At 36.7% G+C, this 18,417-nt stretch overlaps 3 protein-coding genes across 3 annotated transcripts in view; all 3 read right to left on the bottom strand.

Annotated features, from left to right (window-relative positions):
• Positions 1–18,417, bottom strand: part of LOC120429861 (very low-density lipoprotein receptor-like) — a 373,714-nt gene that overhangs the window by 296,449 nt on the left and 58,848 nt on the right. The window lies entirely within an intron of this gene.
• Positions 1,799–3,220, bottom strand: LOC120429614 (uncharacterized). The gene has a single exon (XM_039594644.2). It carries the CDS (start codon positions 3,218–3,220, stop codon positions 2,357–2,359), a length of 864 nt encoding a protein of 287 aa, XP_039450578.1. The 3' UTR covers positions 1,799–2,356.
• On the bottom strand, positions 3,303–4,827 carry LOC120429613 (general odorant-binding protein 45-like). The gene has a single exon (XM_039594643.2). It carries the CDS (start codon positions 4,182–4,184, stop codon positions 3,303–3,305), a length of 882 nt encoding a protein of 293 aa, XP_039450577.1. The 5' UTR covers positions 4,185–4,827.

Genomic DNA, 18,417 nt, shown 5'->3' with positions numbered 1-18,417 from the left:
AACTATTATTTAACATAAATATTAATAATGCTAACGTATTTGAAATAGTGCCACTTAAGTATAATTTCAAAAATTATCTTCTATTCTTGAATACTTTTAAAAGTGCTAATGACTGCTCATATATGTCACCCAAATACCACTTATTTTCAAAAAATTGATATATCAGAAAATGCAAGAAATTGAAATATTTGCGAAATTGTTTGATACACACTTAGATTTTTTTTACCGAATCCACGGAACTGAAAATTACAGAATTCGGTAAAAACAAACCGAAATTTGGTAATGAAGTTCATTTTTGTTTATCGTACAACCGAAATTCGGTCAAATTTTGTTCATTTTGATAGATGGTTAACCGATCTAAATTTTACCGATTTTTCAACTACCGAATTCGGTACAAAAAATGAAAGTATTATTTTTCAAACCAAATATTAAAAAAAAAATCGCGACAAATCTTGTGAAGCGTTTTCTATTCAAAATTGAAGCCTTTGCAAGTTTCCGTTTAACAACTTCATGCTTATTTTTTGTGGTTTTTTTGTTTCTAATATTCTTAGATTTCTAAATAAACCAAGTTACTAATTTCAGGCCAAACTTAAAAAATTTTGAAACAAAAGTATCATAAAATGCTTTGTGCTATCCCGCTGTGAAACTGTCATCTTTTCCTATCCTTTTGGAGAAACGAAACGGCCTACTTTTAACTACCAAAAATAACAGATTTGAAAATCAATACCATTTAATAGCAGTGCTGAAAAGTCCTACTTTTCAGCACTGAAACGGGTGCTGAAAAGTTTTGTTTCGTTTTGAACGGTGAATTTATTTAACACATGAATGTTTGACATAAAACTCCAGTCAAAAAGCGTTTTTTGGAATTGCAAAAAATGTTGTAAGCAACTCGTTGCAAAACTTGATTTTTTCAGCACTTGTCGTATCTATTCAACTCGATAAACCTCGTTGGATAAATGTATGACTCGTGCTGAAAAAATCTTGTTTTCGCAACTTGTTGCATAAACTACTATTATTCATTATTACAGGTATGCTTAAGGCTACCAACTGTACGGATTTTTTTGTTACCGTACGGTTTTTCGTGCTTGTATATATAGGACCTTTTCAATAAAAACTCTAGGAATGTTTTCGTCAAAACACTGACAACGAAATTATTCGTAAAAGCAAATTTGAAATGTCATAAACTTTTAAACGTTTAACAAAATATTTTTAATTCTTATATTCCAAATTTATTCCTTGACAGTTTTTGTTATACCGTGGTGTCTCAGCAAGAGTTGGTAGCCTTAGTTATGGTATTACCACAAATTTGCAAAATTTCTGTGAATTTATGAAATTATGTGAAATGGCTTCTTTTGCCACAAGAAAAGCAAGATTAAAGTTTAATAAAAAATACCTAATTTTAATCTCGAAAGATTTTAATAAATGGTGACATGCTTGACAAATATAACAAAATTTGGATAAAATTCTCAAAGCAATCAAATATAAGTTTTTTTAGACAAGTATGCTGAACAGCTTTGTACAGAATTGTAACAACGAAATAATGAAGTAAAAAAAAAACATTTAAAATGTGTAACCATCCTATTTACTTATTATTTCATACTTTTAAAGTTCAGACAAAAAATTGCAACGTCAATGCTTCACGTTCTTATTGCACGCCATTTTTTCTCTGAAAAGATAATAAATATCAATTCATCGCCATTCGCTGTCAGTGACAGAACAAGATATGCAGCAGTACTTTTTCGATGCAGCAGCAGCATCTCTGCAACTGTCAGTTCACCACGGGACATTGGAAAAGTGTACACCGATGACCGTCATCGTCCCAGTTCAATTGAACCTTTCGCTAATGATATATTGAGTAGCTGCACCTTCCGGGATTAACATTTCGAAAGGGTTTAGTAAATTATTTTTTGTTTTCGATCTCCTCAAATAATATCAACAATGTTAAAATTAATTATTATTCAAGGTGCATTCAAAACAAACAAACGTCACGCTCAAAAATTGGTTCCCCTCTTCGGGAACGTCAGGTTGAAAAATCGTTCCCTCTTCCGGCGAGGAGAAGGAGAAGGATGCAGCCACCTGGCAGTAATCATCTATTGTACGCTGCTGCCGGTGCCACCCTTCCGGAAGTCAGACGAGCAGCTAACAAGAAAGACGCCCGCGCCGTCCAGTTGTCTGTGACGGTGCAGTTTCCGAAATAAAGGGGAAATGCATTTTCTTACGAAGTTAGTCACGTGTTGGGCGAAAAACAGCTCCATAATGACAGGTGATATAAACGAGGGAGGTCGCAGACGTGACGTGATGAATGGACCTGCCACTGTTTTGCATCAATTTTACAGATATTTATTTTCGGGGATGTTTAATCACGAACGCAGAGGCTCCCGTACTGGGGTTCCAACTCGGCGCGGTGACTCGCCAGGAACCGCAAGTACTCGGGCAGCAGGCAGGGCAGATACTGTCGATAGATGACCTCATGGGGGCACGTTCCGGGGGGTTGTTCCCTGCGCTGGAAGCACAGTTCCATCCGGAACCGGAAGGAATCGGGCGTTTCGCAGCGGGCCAGCTGGGCGTACAGGTTGTCCAGCAGGGCTTCGCCCTGGTCGGAGAAGACGCCGGTGCGGACAAGCGTGCAGTAGAGCGCACAGCGGATCTCCGGGGTGTTTGGGAACGGGTCGTCACGGGAGCAAAACTTGAACGCGTCGGCGCCGCACTCGGCCAGGCAGGTCGTGAACACTTTGGCGATCTGGACGGCGGTTAGCGGGACGAAGGGGTTGACTGGGGTTGTGGTGTTTGGTGTTGACGGTTCGATGCTGTAGTCTGCGGACACAACGGCATCGCTTAGAATGGTTGGGACGTTACGGCGGAAGCATCGCAGCGAGTAGTACGCCTGGGCGCAGACATCCGACGGGTCGATGATGGCAATTTGGCTGGCGATACAGTGGCAGACCTCTCTGCTTGTCGGCTCGTCAACGCTGGAGCCGATTGTGTGCCAGTTGATACCGGTGCAGTCTTCCCACAGGTTCAGAACCAGCGTTACGCACCGAACGAATCCCGTCGTTTCACGATCCGGCGGGAAGCTGAACCGGTGGTACGAAGCTAGACGGGCTTTGGGTATTCGAAGTGCTGAAACGCATTCTCGTGCCGCTTTTTGGTACACTTGAAACGAACCGTACACCTCAACAGCTGCCAACAGGGAAGTAACAAGCAACGCAACGAACCGCATTTTTGGGAATGTCGTGCGTAACTTGCAACAAACAACTCTTTATAGGGATTCGGTCACGTAACGCAACGAGTGCATTTTTTATTCAGATATCATCGCTGTACAGTAGCAAATCGGCTTGATTTTCCGCTCCCTTCGACGCGGTGTTCAGCAGCGTTTGGCGGTGCTTCAAGCTGAACGCGTTGAAGTGCTCCTTGAAGCACAGGTACAGATTGCGGTACGCCGCGGTGCAGTTGTCCTTGACCAGCGGTCGGTTCGCCTCCATGCAGAGTTGGGCTTTGGCTTTGAACTCCTCCAGCGGTTGATCTTCGGCGAACTGCGCGTGCAGTCGTTCCAGATCGGGTCCCTCCGTGTCGCTGTACAGGTTCGTGCGGATGCCAAGACACCGGAAGAGGCACCGGGTTTCCGCGTCGTCCGGGAAGATGCCCTGCTTGTACAGCTTAAGGTGGTTCGGTGGGATTCTTAGGATTTTCGCGCAGGTAGCCTGCGCTTTGAGGTACTTCTCCGGAGTCAGCCTGTCGGACTCGATCGTAGGAGGCGGCGTCGGTGGTGGTGGCGTAGTAGGCTCCGCCCGTCGCAAAACACACCGGAACGAGAAGTAGGCCTTGGCGCAGGCGTCCGCTGGGTTGCAGGTGGCTAGTTTGCGCTCGATGCACTGGAGAACCTTCTGGGAGTACAGCGTCGGATCTACGGAGGGTGGGAAGAACTGACGGGCTCCGTCCAGCAGCAACCCTTTACCGTCGTCCCAGAAGCCGAGGATGATCCCGGCGCACCGGATCATGCACATCGTGTCCCGATCCGGCGGGTAGACGCTGGCATTGTACTGCGCTACCCTTGTCTCCGGAATGCCCAGGTAGTCGGAGCAGATGGCTTGCGCCTCGATGAGCGCTTCCGCCGCAGTTTGCTGACCGTAAGATGGCAGCACCAGGGCTAGACAACAGCAAACGACGAGCGCTAACCGATTCATGATTAACTGATGCAGGGTCCGATCACTGGGCGCGTACTTATACGGGAAGTATCATTTTACTACCGAGTCACGTACGGCGCAGCGGACGCAAAACAACAGCCCAAATATTTTGGCCGGAACGAGCGCAAACAAAAGCTGACCTACGAGTACGTGCGTGAAGCTCCAACTGGCAACCCTTTGCCGCAAGGTCGTTTCAATAGCTTGATTTTTTTTTCTCAGAGGTAAGTCAAGTTGTTACCAACTGTCAAAAGACTTACATTCCAAAGTACATGACTTCAGCTGTACTTAACCCGGATCAACCACCCAACTCCGCATTTATGAGCGACACCCATCAATTGCCAATCAAGCGTAACGGGGCAACAAATATTTATCTCTTCCTGAAGCATCCGGAAAACCCCATTTCCCAAACACCAGTAAATCTCTAGCGCCAATCTAGTGTGCCATGCCGAGTGTGTGTGTGCGGCCATCGGAAATCCGCATCGTAAATTTCACCTTAAAAGCAAGTCAGACCTTAAGCCCGATACCGGAGACGCAACGCCTACTCCTAGGGGACTGGGAAATAAATTTTCGCCTGCCGAGATCAAGATTGTGTGCACTTGCTACGCGACGGGTCAGACAGCCGTGAAATCCGATGTCACGTGAAGTGTTCTGTACAGGTAAATAAACACAGTGTGGAAGCTTTAAAAGTTTTCGTTTTCCGGGAAACCGGAAGGTGGGCGTCAAGATAAATGTTGCCATGGGAGGGGAAAAGCTCGCTCGTTCTCTGTGACTGTTGCACACAAGTGATTTCGAGCGATTTAACGGTGATCCTTGGGGTGTTTTATCGGCCCGGATTTGGGTAATGTTCAAAGTTTGCTGCAGCTTGAAGCTTGAAGAGGGAACTTCTCTGACGCACCAAGATTATGCGACATGGTAATAGATTTGGAGAGCATTTTATGGGTTCTTTCGAGTGCAGAACAAAAACCCAACTTCTGTGATCGTTCTGAGCAAATCGTGCCCAAACAACCGCATGGTTTATGGCCGTTATTTTTCACCAATAAAAAAGAAAACCCCACAAAAAAAAAACAATAGAAAGACACCAATAATGGTATCATCCAATATGCCACCCACCCCCACCACTCAACGTGCTTCCGGTTCGTCCGAAATCACCGAGGTCCAATTTACGGCAGATTCATCCACCCCGAATAAATCACTCCGTAGTCCCCTCCCTCCTGGGAGTGAGAGAAAGCCCCCCCATAACTCGACCAGATTATCCGGTTCCGTGTTTCGTCGTGTTTCTCAAACTCCAACGGCCTACACCTTTGGGCGCGATGCAACCCCCCCGATTATTTCGATCACGATTTTTTTGGTTTGTTATTTTCTGGAGCTCAACAAAAAAAAATCAACAAACACGGAATCATCCCTTTACACGATGGTGGGGTGGGGATTTAGTCGGTGTCCTGATTCCCACGCGGGGTGAAAAAAAAATAACGGATGGTGAAAAAACATAAAAGATTTGGGAGATTCTGGAACAATCATCATCATTACGATGCGGTTATCGCTTGTTTAGTTGCGGGCGCGGGGTTAACCCTCAAGAGGGGTGTGTTATTTTTATAATGAGTTAAGTAAAAATAGTTTCAAATTAAAATGTTATAAGATGGGATGATATAAGCATATTCTTGAGATTGACATCCATATTTGTTGATTTAAATGAATCTTTGTCCCAATTCAATATTTTTAATTAAAAAAATTATATATTTCTAAAAATATCTCCAAAAGTGCAAATAAATCGTAAACATTACAAATCATCCGAAAATGCAAATGATTTTATTTTCAATTTATTTTGACCAAATCTTCGATTTTTTATCAAATTGAATCTTTAAATAGTCTTTTTTGTACTTCAAAAGATCAAAAAAATTTATCGTTAGAAATATGCCTATTGAGGCAATTCAAATTTCAACAATAGAAAATTAAATAAAAAAATCAAATATTTTTGTTAGAGGAAAGTGGGGAAAGTGTAACAAGCTGAGGAAATGCTCGTTATAACCCATTAATATCGTAAAAAAAAACTGTAGGATTTTTTATAATCATCCTATTCCTGGTCTTGACTAAGACTAGAACAAGTTTTAAAAAAATCCTGTTTTTCAATGTAAAAATTTGATTTTTTTTTTTGATTTTCCGTATGTTCTACTCAACTAGTGGGGCAAGACGAACTACATGCTACTTTACTAACAATTGAACTGTTATCACTTAGATACATTAGGTTAGAATGTATTTAAATCATTTCTTTCATTTTTAGATTAAAAAATAATATTTTACTAAAAACTTGATCGTTTTTACGGAAAAAATTATAACTTAGATTATAAACAGGAAATTTTCATGTTTTCACTTTATTTTATATGGACAATTTTTTAACAATTGTTTATCAGTTTTAAGTACTTTTATGTATTTATTTCCCAATAAAATATGTTTTTGCAGCAATTCGTATTATTTTCCATACTAAAAATCCATATGGTACACTTGCCCCACCTTAACGTGATTTTTTAAAAGCTCTCAACAAAAATAACCAAAAGTTAAATCGTAATAGGTGCAAGTCATTGGTAAGGACACTACTGATCTAGGAAAAATAGCATTTTGATGAAATGAGCCTTAAAATGAACCATAAGCCTTATTTTGTACTTTCAAAATATTAAAACCTTTGTTTGTTTTGAAAAAAAAAACTGCATTCAATCTTATGCCCCGTGGCGTTTACGTCGTTTTGGCGGTTATGTGGTAGTAAAATTGCATTGCTAGCAACAATTCCTCATACTGGAAATAATCAAAATTGTAAAAATTACGGCCGTGGAAGCGATTGTTCCTCTTGCCCCACCATCCCCTACCTCATTTAACCTTATCATCATCTACAATTTGTCGAAAATTTATTTTTGAGATTTGAAAAAAATACATACTCATTTCTTAAATAAGTTGCGAATTATGAGTTATTTACAAATGCATGTTTTTTCAAAGGAAATTCAAAATGTTGATCAAAAATAAATTGAAATCACTTTGTTTTCCATTTCACACAAAGAAAAGGGATCCCACCAGTAATGGTATTTATTAAATTTATTTAGGATTTCTTTTTATAATATTGTTAATGTTTGTATTAACGTTTGTATTATTATTGTTAATGTTTGTAAACTTTCAACGTTCTGTACTGAAACAAGAGTTTTTCTCGCAATTAAATATATATTTTTTTAAACTGTCATGTTGAAAACTTTTGATCGAAAACCCATTGTATTTTGTGTAATGCTTTAAAAAAAATCGTTGTAAGCTAGGTTCCATTTCTTGTTATATTTTTTTTTATTTTCGTATTTACATAATCTAATCTAATCTAATCTAATCTAATCTAATCTAATCTAATCTAATCTAATCTAATCTAATCTAATCCAATCTAATCTAATCTAATCTAATCTAATCTAATCTAATCTAATCTAATCTAATCTAATCTAATCTAATCTAACACAAACGCAGCCAGTCCGATGAAAGCATGCTGGAAAGTCTTGTGATTAGATTTCGCCACAAGCACTTTCTTGTCATTATTAATAATTGCAGTACATACGAGAACACCCGAAAATGTATTGCAAAAATTAAAGCGGCCAGCCCTACTACGTTGTGTTTACCGCAGAGAGGATTCTGAGAACGGAACACATTTCACAGAATCTACAGGGGAGGAAGGATGCGTGGACATACCGTACCAAACGCTCCTGTTTACAGTTTCATATGTGCTTTGTATAATGTGTTAAGTGTAAAATATAGTGTGGTTATATAATCAATTTAATATAAAAATGCAATAAAATGGTCATTTAATAAAATCCCTTCACCTATATATAATAACCAAGCACCCAAACACACAAACAGCGATACAAAAGAAATGAAAATGAGCATGCAAAAACAAGACAGCGCGTCTCCGTCCTTAATTTTCGTATTTACATAAAAAGTATTTTTTCCCAACATTTGAGAAAAAAACCTAATTTTGTTGTTCCAGATATGGTAAATCAAAAAAAAATATCACCTCAATGGCGCTTGGTCTTTTTGTCAAATGAATGAAAATCACATATTTTGCCAGCCGGTTTATTTACAAAAAGTATGCAAACGGTTTGGAAGCAGATACATATGGGTTTTCATGGGTTTTTTTAATTCGACATTTTTATACAACTAAAATTGCTGTAAATTTGAAAACTGGCAGTATCTTGGCACTAAAGTAACGAAACAAATTTTCGAAAATCAAACATTTGCTTCCCTAAATTTGTATTGGTGGAGAATTGAGAAATTTGTATAAATAACAACCAAAGTAATTTTGTTCAGCTTAAGCATGGTGTCAGAAAAATACGACATCCTGAATCAATTCAATACAAAAAACTTTACCTTTTGAGTATTGAGTAAATTTGAATTAATTTTGAACATTTTAGAATAAAATTTGATATTTTCTCTGATAACAGGCTTTGGGGCATTTTTTATGTACAAAAACAATGTTTCTGACATTTAAAAAACCATCAATTTTTTGTTGTGATTGAACCAAAATTCTCATTCTCATCAAATACTACTGATGTGAATCAATTGCAAATGAATAGATAGATAAAATTCATAAAAATATGAAAAAAAAAACATTGAAAAAATGATTTTTTTGAGAATTACTTATCTATCATGAAAATGATAAACTCAAATAATTTCTAACATGGTTTTATCTATGCTTTCGGAACCTTTTTGTTCATGTAAAGTTTTGGAATTCAACAGCAGATTTTTGAAAGTTTAATTCATGAAAAATGAGAAATAAAAAATATTGATTCCCAACTTTCTTTTAAACAGAGAGTCTATTTGGCTGTGATATGAAAAACTTAAGTGTTTAATCAGTCTGCAATGATTTTAGCTCTTCGAGGTTTTTTTCGAAATTTAAAGCTTTTACGGAGGCACGCCATTTGTTTTGCTGGAGGGTACAAAATTTAACCTCAATCTTTTTCGTGTACGTACACGCAATACATGCGCACGTGGATTACTCTATGGGGTTATAAGGAACTCACGGCACTCAAGGTCACTAACTCGCCTTTGCCGCTATAAGTGTTTTGATTTGTTTGACAGTTCAAATTGGGATCCAGCTAACTTTTTAAAAATGTTGTTAAAGTGGAAAAGGAAACCGAAGCGATTTGTTGTTCGAGCGGAAGACTTTGCAGACGAGAGAGAAAAAAGTTTAAACATTTGTTATGGTGACTGTTTGGAAAACAACAGAAAAGGTTAAATAATTATTTTTTAAACAATGCACTTTCTTAGATTGACAAAATTAAACAAAATATATACACTGAAACCTTCATTTTCAAATTTAAAAAATAAGCAACAGATCATTTGTTGAATTAATAAATTTGAAATCGTCAGTAGATTTTTTTTGTATTTTAAGCGTTTTTTTCATAAAAAATATCATTCAAATAATCCACGACATTAACGACGAAATTATTAGAATAAATTCTAAACGAAAATAAAAAAAGCACATTATTAAAAAAATATGTTTAAATCTAGTTTTTTTTTTTTAAATTTCTGTTTGGGTTCTGAAGCCATTGTGTTTCATATGTTTATAGGACTTTTTCGAACAAAAAATAAACTTAAGAAATAAAGTTTGTTCAAGAGACTTGAAATCCTTCAATCGTGAAGTCTTTTGTTAACAATAAACCATGAAGAAAATTAAGGAATGAAAAAGTTTTAAAATAAAATTTCAAGATGGACAAAAAATGCAAAATTATGTCATTTCTAAATATTTATTTAGGAATTTGACTTTTGATAGTGTATTGGAATTGTGTGTTCGGCAAATTTAACGAAGGCTGCTATTTGTTTTATTTTTTGAAATTGGGATCAACAGTTGCTGAGATATCGGCATTTGAATGTTTTTTTTTTATTTTGTAGTACTTTTCAATTTATAACTCTGTTTTAAATCTAAAAATAATTACCTGCAAAAACACTTTTCCACATGTATTAAAACCTCCTAAAAAAACCTTAGAATGAGTTCCAAAATTATTTTATTGATTTTTAACAGTGTTCATTGTCTAACAAATAATAAGAGCTGAGAAAATTTGCTTAAATATTCTTTCTAAGATATTGTAATCTAAAGAATTAACATTAAAAATAAATATTTCTAGGTACAACAATCAGGCATTCCGAAAGATCAAACCAAATCTAACTTTTTAGCATTTATTTTGTATGAGTTTCTAACAGTAAAAACTTAAAACAAACGAACTTGATTTTCAATTAATATTATGTAAAATTTCACGTGGATAATCATTTTAAAAATCATTCGCGAAAATGATACAAAGCTAAAATAAATTAATACAATCTCCTGAGCAAAAAAAATAATTAAATTAGCAATACAGGGTTTACAAACCCTTAACTCTTCCTCCAATGACCGCCAAAGGGTTCACCAAAAACCAAGAATCACACCTTATCACTCCCATAAACTGAGTGCCACTCACTGTGTCGTGATACCGGGTAAGAAAAATCCCGCCAGGAGGGTGGAAAACCCCCCAGTTGGCAATTTTTCGCTGTCATCCCGATCCCGTTTCCGTTCCCCGAAGGTTCGCGCGGTTAGAAAACCCCAAAGCTAGCAACAACAACCCCAATAAAAAGCCAGAAGAAGAACGCAGCGCCCTCTTTCGGTGAGTTACTTCCAGCCGCAATTTTTTCCATTGTTTTCTTCTTCACTTCGCTGTTGTTGTTATCTTTCGCTCGAACAAAGGACTGAGACTCCGCGATGAGTGTGAGTGTGTGTGTTTTATGGCTGCAAATTTGTCCACCCCAGTTCTGGTAACAACGTTGCGGCCTGCTTCGATCCAGCGCTGCTTGCCCTACCGCATCACAGATGGCGCACCCCCCCCCCCCCTTGTTGCCGCGGCCATCTTTGATGGGTCGTCGTGGCCCGGCCGGAAATGAGAATCGATTTTTATTACCTGATAACAATATCGCGATAAGAAACGGGCTGGCTTCTTTGTCATTTGTTTTCCATTAGTTGTCGCCTGGAGCCGCCGCAGTGCCAGTGCAATGACAGGAGACAAAAATTCAAGATGGCGGCACGAGCCGTTTAACGGCCATTTGTTCGCCACTAGTTAGCGCCAGGATCGCAGCAAGCGCCGACAGAGAATGTAATTTTATTGGCTTTTATTATGGTCAGTAATCTGGGCTGTTATCGGGTGGTGGCGGCCCCAAAGTCATCGGCGGGGGTCAGCAAGGGGAAGAGGCTTCCGTAAGCAAACAAGCACTTTCGGGTGGGGTACCGGAAGGTCGTTAAACAAGATTAATGGGTGTGTGTGTGTGTGGTGGTACGTGTGTTGGAGAGAGGGACTTGGTCGCGCCAAAGCCGCTTAGTCGGGATTTTTGGGGAGACCAAAACACACATACGACACACGCAAGTACGCCCATGTCGATTGGTTGTTTTTTGGGGACCGGAAATTTATGATGAAATAGTTAGCCGCCGCCAGATGGTGGCAACGATTTCGGGGCGTGGATTATTGCCTAGTCACACTTGCTAAAGTACACCCCGGGACGGTCGTTAAATCGAGCTTAATTGGCAAATGTGGTGTCCGCTCTCACTGGATCGTTAAAGGATTGAGGGATTACCTTATTTATTGTTGTTCGAACTATCAGCTTCTTTTGCTAGCTGGTTATAAAGTTACCAGGCTACCCATCTCATAGCATCGTAACTTGGATGGCACATCGTCGACTTAACGTGAATCACATTCGACAACATATTTACACTCTCAATCAATGGTTCCAAAATTCTTCTCCTCCTGGAGGACCAATTAGACCTTTCCCAACCTTCAAAGTTTACTTTTGGGAGTCACCACGCTCCCACTAACTCATCGAAATTTATTTGTTGTGCAGCACCATCGTTTGGCCACTGCGGTATTGCGGTTATTTTTTTTTTTCGCTCGTTCCAAATTGTCTCGCTCGACCGGTGGCGGACTCCCCAAAGACCTGACCCTGGGCATCAATTCATTAGGTTTGCCTGGGTCAGCAGAACATGTGGCTCAGTAAATGAGAAAATTGGTGAAGGGGCACTTCTGTAATGGGCGAAATGGGAGTAGAGTAACATAAAATATTAGTTACCCTTCTGTTTACTAAATTCAATGCTATTCAAAATTTTCCCCAAAAATCAGTGGAAATGTTGGACATAGAAAAACATTTAAAAAACTCGTCTAATTTTGGCACTTTGATGCTTATCTATAAATTTCGAATTTGTGATGTACAAATCTGGAAAAAACGGAAACTTCAGAAAAACAAATACAGTCGACTCTCTGGTTGTCAATATCCAAGAGACCGTCGAGGAAGAGAAGTATCAGTTTACAGAACGCTGCAAAATGAAGACTCGATTGAAATTAGTTTTTTTCTTGCTAACCAGCTATGGGAGAGAATCATGGCAACGTCCATCAAACAAAAACAAACTAATGTCAAACACCCTTCAAGGTTTCGTTTTGCCAAGAAAAATGTCTATGCAAGCCATGAGAAAGTGAAATTATTGACAACCGAAATAGATGTTTGAAGCAAATTGAATCCAAGGGACCGTCGAGGAAGAGATCCTTCAAGCAAGAGAAAATATCGAGGAATAAAGACAATCGAAGTATGCAGTTTGAAGGGACTGAAGAATTCATCGGTACATGGAGCAATATTGATATCGAGAAGATCGACAGCCAGAGAGTCGACTGTATTAACGTAGATTCATTGACATTTTTGCTGCCGTATAAATTCATTAACGAAACATCTTGATGTTAATACTAAACTTAAGTTATTCAGATCGCTGATTTTTCCACACTTTATCTATACCGATTTTATTTACTCTAATGCCAACGGTATGCATATTGATAGGCTACGTATTGCTTTGAATGCTTGTGTAAGATATGTTTTCAACTTAAATAGAATGTCTAGGGTTTCGCATTTACAAAAACACCTTATTGGATGTAGTTTTTCAAACTTCTATAAATTTAGATCATGTGTTGTCTTACACAGAATTATTAACACCAAAAAATCCACATACCTTTATGAAAAATTAGTACCGTTTCGTAACACCAGAACTTACAGCTTTCTTATACCCAACCATAGCTCATTTTATTACAGTCAATCGTTTTTTGCTAGGGGCATTGTAAATTTGAACAGCCTTCCGACAACATTGAAACAAAATACTTCCAAATATAATTTCAAGCAGAGTTTACTCGCCAACCTCAACATTAACCACTAGTTAAATAAGAGAACCAAATAAATTAAAGTTAGTTAATTTAAATTGAAGCAGAACTCAGCAGAACACACACTGTAACATAAAAAAGACTACGTCTTAAGTTACTATACGGAATAAAACAAATAAAACAAAAACAAATTAATAAGTTCATCCATGCAAAGCCCGGAACCCGGAAAAAGAATCAGAACTAACATTTCAAAAGGGCGTAACATTGAATGTTTGACCCTTTTGAAATGTTGAATTTAAAAAAAATCAGATTTTGAGAAATCGATTTTTTGTGAAAAAGTTACAGTCGAATCTCTGGTTGTCAATATCCAAGGGACCGTCGAGGAAGAGAATCATCAGTTTACAGAACGATGCAAAATGAAGACTCGATTGAAAATATGTTTTTCTTGGTACCCAGCTATGGGAGAGAATCATGGCAGCGTCCAGCAAACAAAAACAAACTAATGTCAAACACCCTTCAAAGCTTCGTTTCGCAAAGAAAAATGTATATGCAAGCCATGAGATAGTGACAATATTGACAACCGGAAGAGATTTTTAAAGCAAACAGAATCCAAGGGACCAATCGAGCCAATCGAAGTATGCTGTTTGAAGGGACTGAAGAATTCATCGAGAGATGCAGCAATATTGTTATCGAGAAGATCGACAGCCAGAGAGTCGACTGTAATTAAAAATTAAAAAATAACGTGTACCTATTTCTTTAATAGTCCTCATTAATACCTACAACTTTGCCGAAGACATCAAATCAATCAAAAAATTCTTTGAAAAGTTACCGATTTTGAAATATTTACGTATCGTTTTTGTGTGAACAGCTGCCAAATTGTATGGAGACTTTTGTGTGTGATCCAATGACACATAATTACTTCTTCGGTCCCACAAAGTTTGAGCCATAAAAAAAAGTAAAATCCATTTCCGAGTTTGGTTGAAAATTGCTCATTTTTTTATCTGGCTGATGTTTGTTGGGCGCCTTCCGTATGCCCAAAGAAGCCGTACAAATTTGGGAGGAATATCCAAGAATCTGTTTGTTTTGAAGTAAAGTTTTGATCGTTTATGGAAGGTTATGGAAGGTTGACAATTTGATTATTTGAAAATAACCTCTTTTTATGGGTAATTGTGTAAAAATGTCGTCCTGATGAAAATTCACCAGCTCCTGATGAAATATTTCACATTTTTTGGCACAAAATCTGTCACCGTTCCCTGATAAAAATTAAATCAACACTTACACTGAAAAAAATAAAACTGCTTTTATTATATGGACAGTTGTTAACGAAGGGGGGAGGGGAGATTTGAGGTTACCAAAAAAGTGCCCACGTAGTTTATGGATGGTTCCTTCAGTACTTTTTGTTGAAATCACGTCTAAAAAAAATATGTCATACATTTAGTTTTACTGTCTCCATTTTTTTTTTCAAATAATACTTTTTTATATTATAAAATTGTCATATATTTTTTATAGAAATAGTTCAACATTGAAATGTTTTACCAAATATAAACAATTTCATCAATTTTGTTTGAAGTTTTGTCCAAGTCTAAAATCGATTATTCTTTTTTTCCGCTTCAAACTTTTTTCCCCATTTTGTTTCATGATGATTTTGAAGGGGGGAAGGGGGAATAAATTTTTAATAAAATTAATATTGGTCTTTTTGAAAATTTTAGTGTTATGAAAAATACGGTATTTTGTAAGATAAATTGTAATAGGTACAGTGAACATTCAATCGACATTTTGCGTCTTCTAAACATCATATCAAAAAACATGATTGATTTTTGTGTTTGCATAAGGATGTTTTGTGAAAATTGAAGTAATTAATAGTTAGAAATGTATAACATTGGTAATAAATATAAAATGTTAAATTGTTTGACATCCACATTTTAATTCTTTTTGATTTTTTTAAGAACTTACTACTGCTAAGATACCGTAGATTATAATCGAACAAATTATCGTGTTCCAAAAACGATAACGATACTATTATCGTTATCTTTCCGACGATATCGTAATATATTTTTAAAACCTTGATAAGTTTATGTTTAGACATTTTTTGGAAAATATACAACACTTATTCACAAAAAAAATTATAAAACAATTTAGAAAAAAATTTTTTTTAAAGTTTGCTGATTGATAAAATACACCAAAAAATATGAAAACTGAGGGTTAACAGGTCAACCTTTCAGAGTTAAAATTTATAACGGTTATTTCGTATCTTCTTTATTTCATTTTTTGAAATAAGATTTTAAATTGTAGGATAAATAAAGATAAATTAAAATGAATTTGTTGCATTTTGCTGTTTTTGACAGCTGAGCAATTCTTTACGAAATCGTTTTTTTTTTTCTTTAATTTTAATTTTTGTATTTTTTAATCCGACTGAAACTTATTTGGTGCCTTCGGTATGCCCAAAGAAGCCATTTTTCATCATTAGTTTGTCCATACAAATTTGGCAGCTGTCCATACAAAAATTCTAAAATCTGTATCTTTTGAAGTAATTTTGATCGATTTGGTGTCTTTGGCAAAGTTGTGCGTATGGATAAGGACTACACTGGAAAAATGTGATTCACGATAAAAATTTTTTTGATGATTTTTACATTCACTTTTTGTCACTTAAACTTGATTTGCAAAAAAACATTTTTTTTTCATTTTCTGACCAAATTTTTTTTTCTATAAATTTCTAGAATGGGCAAAATATCTTTGACTTTATACATTTTTGAATCAATACTGATTTTTTTCAAAAAATTGAAATATTGGTCGCAAAATCAAATTTGCAATTAAAAAGTACTTTGGTGAAATTTTGATAAAGTGCACTGATTTAAAGTTTTAGCCATTGTCAGGTAACTTTTTTTTTAAATAGTAACAAATTTTCATTTTTTTAAATAAGTGCTCATGTTTGCACATTCTTGAAAAAAGAACTAGTTTTGAATAGCTGAAAAAAAAGCTTCTCTATATTTTGCTTTATTGAACTTTGTTGGTACGACCTTTATTTGCTGAGATATTGCCATGCAAAGGTTTAAAAACAGGAAAATTTTGACGCTTTGATGTTATTCTTGCATTTTGTGAATGTTGAAATGCTCATTCACAAATTATAATTTAAAATTTTAAATTGAATTAGTGTAAGGATGATTTTTGAGCTGTAACAACATTTATTTTATCAAACTTAATCAGAATGGTGTTTTTTCAATAATTTGCAGCCTGAAACGGTGATGAGATAGAAATTTGGTGTCAAAGGGACTTTTATGTAAAATTAGACGCCCGATTTGATGGCGTACTCAGAATTCCGAAAAAACGTATTTTTCATCGAAAAAAACACTAAAAAAGTTTTAAAAATTCTCCCATTTTTCGTTACTCGACTGTAAAAAATTTTGGAACATGTCATTTTATGGGAAATTTAATGTACTTTTCGAATCTACATTGTCCCAGAAGGGTCATTTTTTCATTTAGAACAAAATTTTTCATTTTAAAATTTCGTGTTTTTTCTAACTTTGCAGGGTTATTTTTTAGAGTGTAACAATGTTCTACAAAGTTGTAGAGCAGACAATTACAAAAATTTTGATATATATACATAAGGGGTTTGCTTATAAACATCACGAGTTATCACTATCTTACGAAAAAAAAAGTTTTGAAAAAGTTGGTCGTCATCGATCATGGCCGTTCATGGTCACCCGCGACAGACAGGGACGACGAAACAAAGAGAAACGCAAAAAGTAACTTTTTCAAAACTTTTTTTCGTAAAATCGCGATAACTCGTGATGTTTAAAAGCAAACCCCTTATGTCTATATATCAAAATTTTTGTAATTGTCTGCTCTACAACTTTGTAGAACATTGTTACACTCTAAAAAATAACCCTGCAAAGTTAGAAAAAACACGAAATTTTAAAATGAAAAATTTTGTTCTAAATGAAAAAATGACCCTTCTGGGACAATGTAGATTCGAAAAGTACATTAAATTTCCCATAAAATGACATGTTCCAAAATTTTTTACAGTCGAGTAACGGAAAATGGGAGAATTTTTTAAACTTTTTTAGTGTTTTTTTCGATGAAAAATACGTTTTTTCGGAATTCTGAGTACGCCATCAAATCGGGCGTCTAATTTTACATAAAAGTCCCTTTGACACCAAATTTCTATCTCATCACCGTTTCAGGCTGCAAATTATTGAAAAACACCTCTTTTTTCGCATGTTCAAAAATGGAAGGGGTCGTACCGCCCCTCCGTCACGAGATATCAAAAAACGGACCTCGGATTCGTGATCAGGGACAAAAGTTACCCCTTAGGACAAAGTTTCACGCAAATCGAAGAGGGGTCGGGGCAACTTTTCCCGATTTCGTGTGAGTTGGTAGAGAATTACCCAAATACCAAAATTAATTGCTCCAACTCTGAGAGATCAACTTTTTTGTTCGGATTTTGTAGTAATTTCGATTTTTTAAATAAATATTTTATGTTTATGCTTTGGAATCAGATATTTGAAACCATCTGTATAAAATAAACTGCGTATTACGAGAACAGCTCTTTCAACCAAACATTAAAAATTGTTTTACATAATGCCCCTTTCAATAGTGACCAACATCACGGCCAAAGAACCAGCGATGCCCACAATTGTAGCCTTGTTTACCACCCTGACAAACGCAGAAGTAAAACGGAGAACAAAACCATGCCAACAATCCATTATTGTCAGTGCAATGGTCGCTTGCAGTGATCGTCGCCATCTTGGATCCACGGTGAACCATGTTGGCCTGCAACATGCCTTCTTGGACCTCATTTTGTGTTGTGCTGTCCTGGTCCTTGACAGGGAAAAAACAGGACGACTAAGCGAGAAAAATGAAAAGTGTCTACGTGTCATGAATTGATTAGGCGAGAAAACCCTGTTTGCCCTCTTATTTCTTCCCCCACAACATAAACGAGGACACACTGTTGCCAAGACCTCAAAATTGTCCCCCCCTGCCATGGCCTGCTGAGGTGCAGTTTTCCCCGTTTTTCTTCTTCCTCCCCGAGTCGACATCATTTGTACCGAAAGTTTTGTTACTTC

This window comes from Culex pipiens, chromosome 3 (assembly GCF_016801865.2).
Source record: "Culex pipiens pallens isolate TS chromosome 3, TS_CPP_V2, whole genome shotgun sequence".
Classification (NCBI taxonomy): domain Eukaryota; kingdom Metazoa; phylum Arthropoda; class Insecta; order Diptera; family Culicidae; genus Culex; species Culex pipiens.
This window is presented reverse-complemented; position numbering and strand designations above follow the sequence as displayed.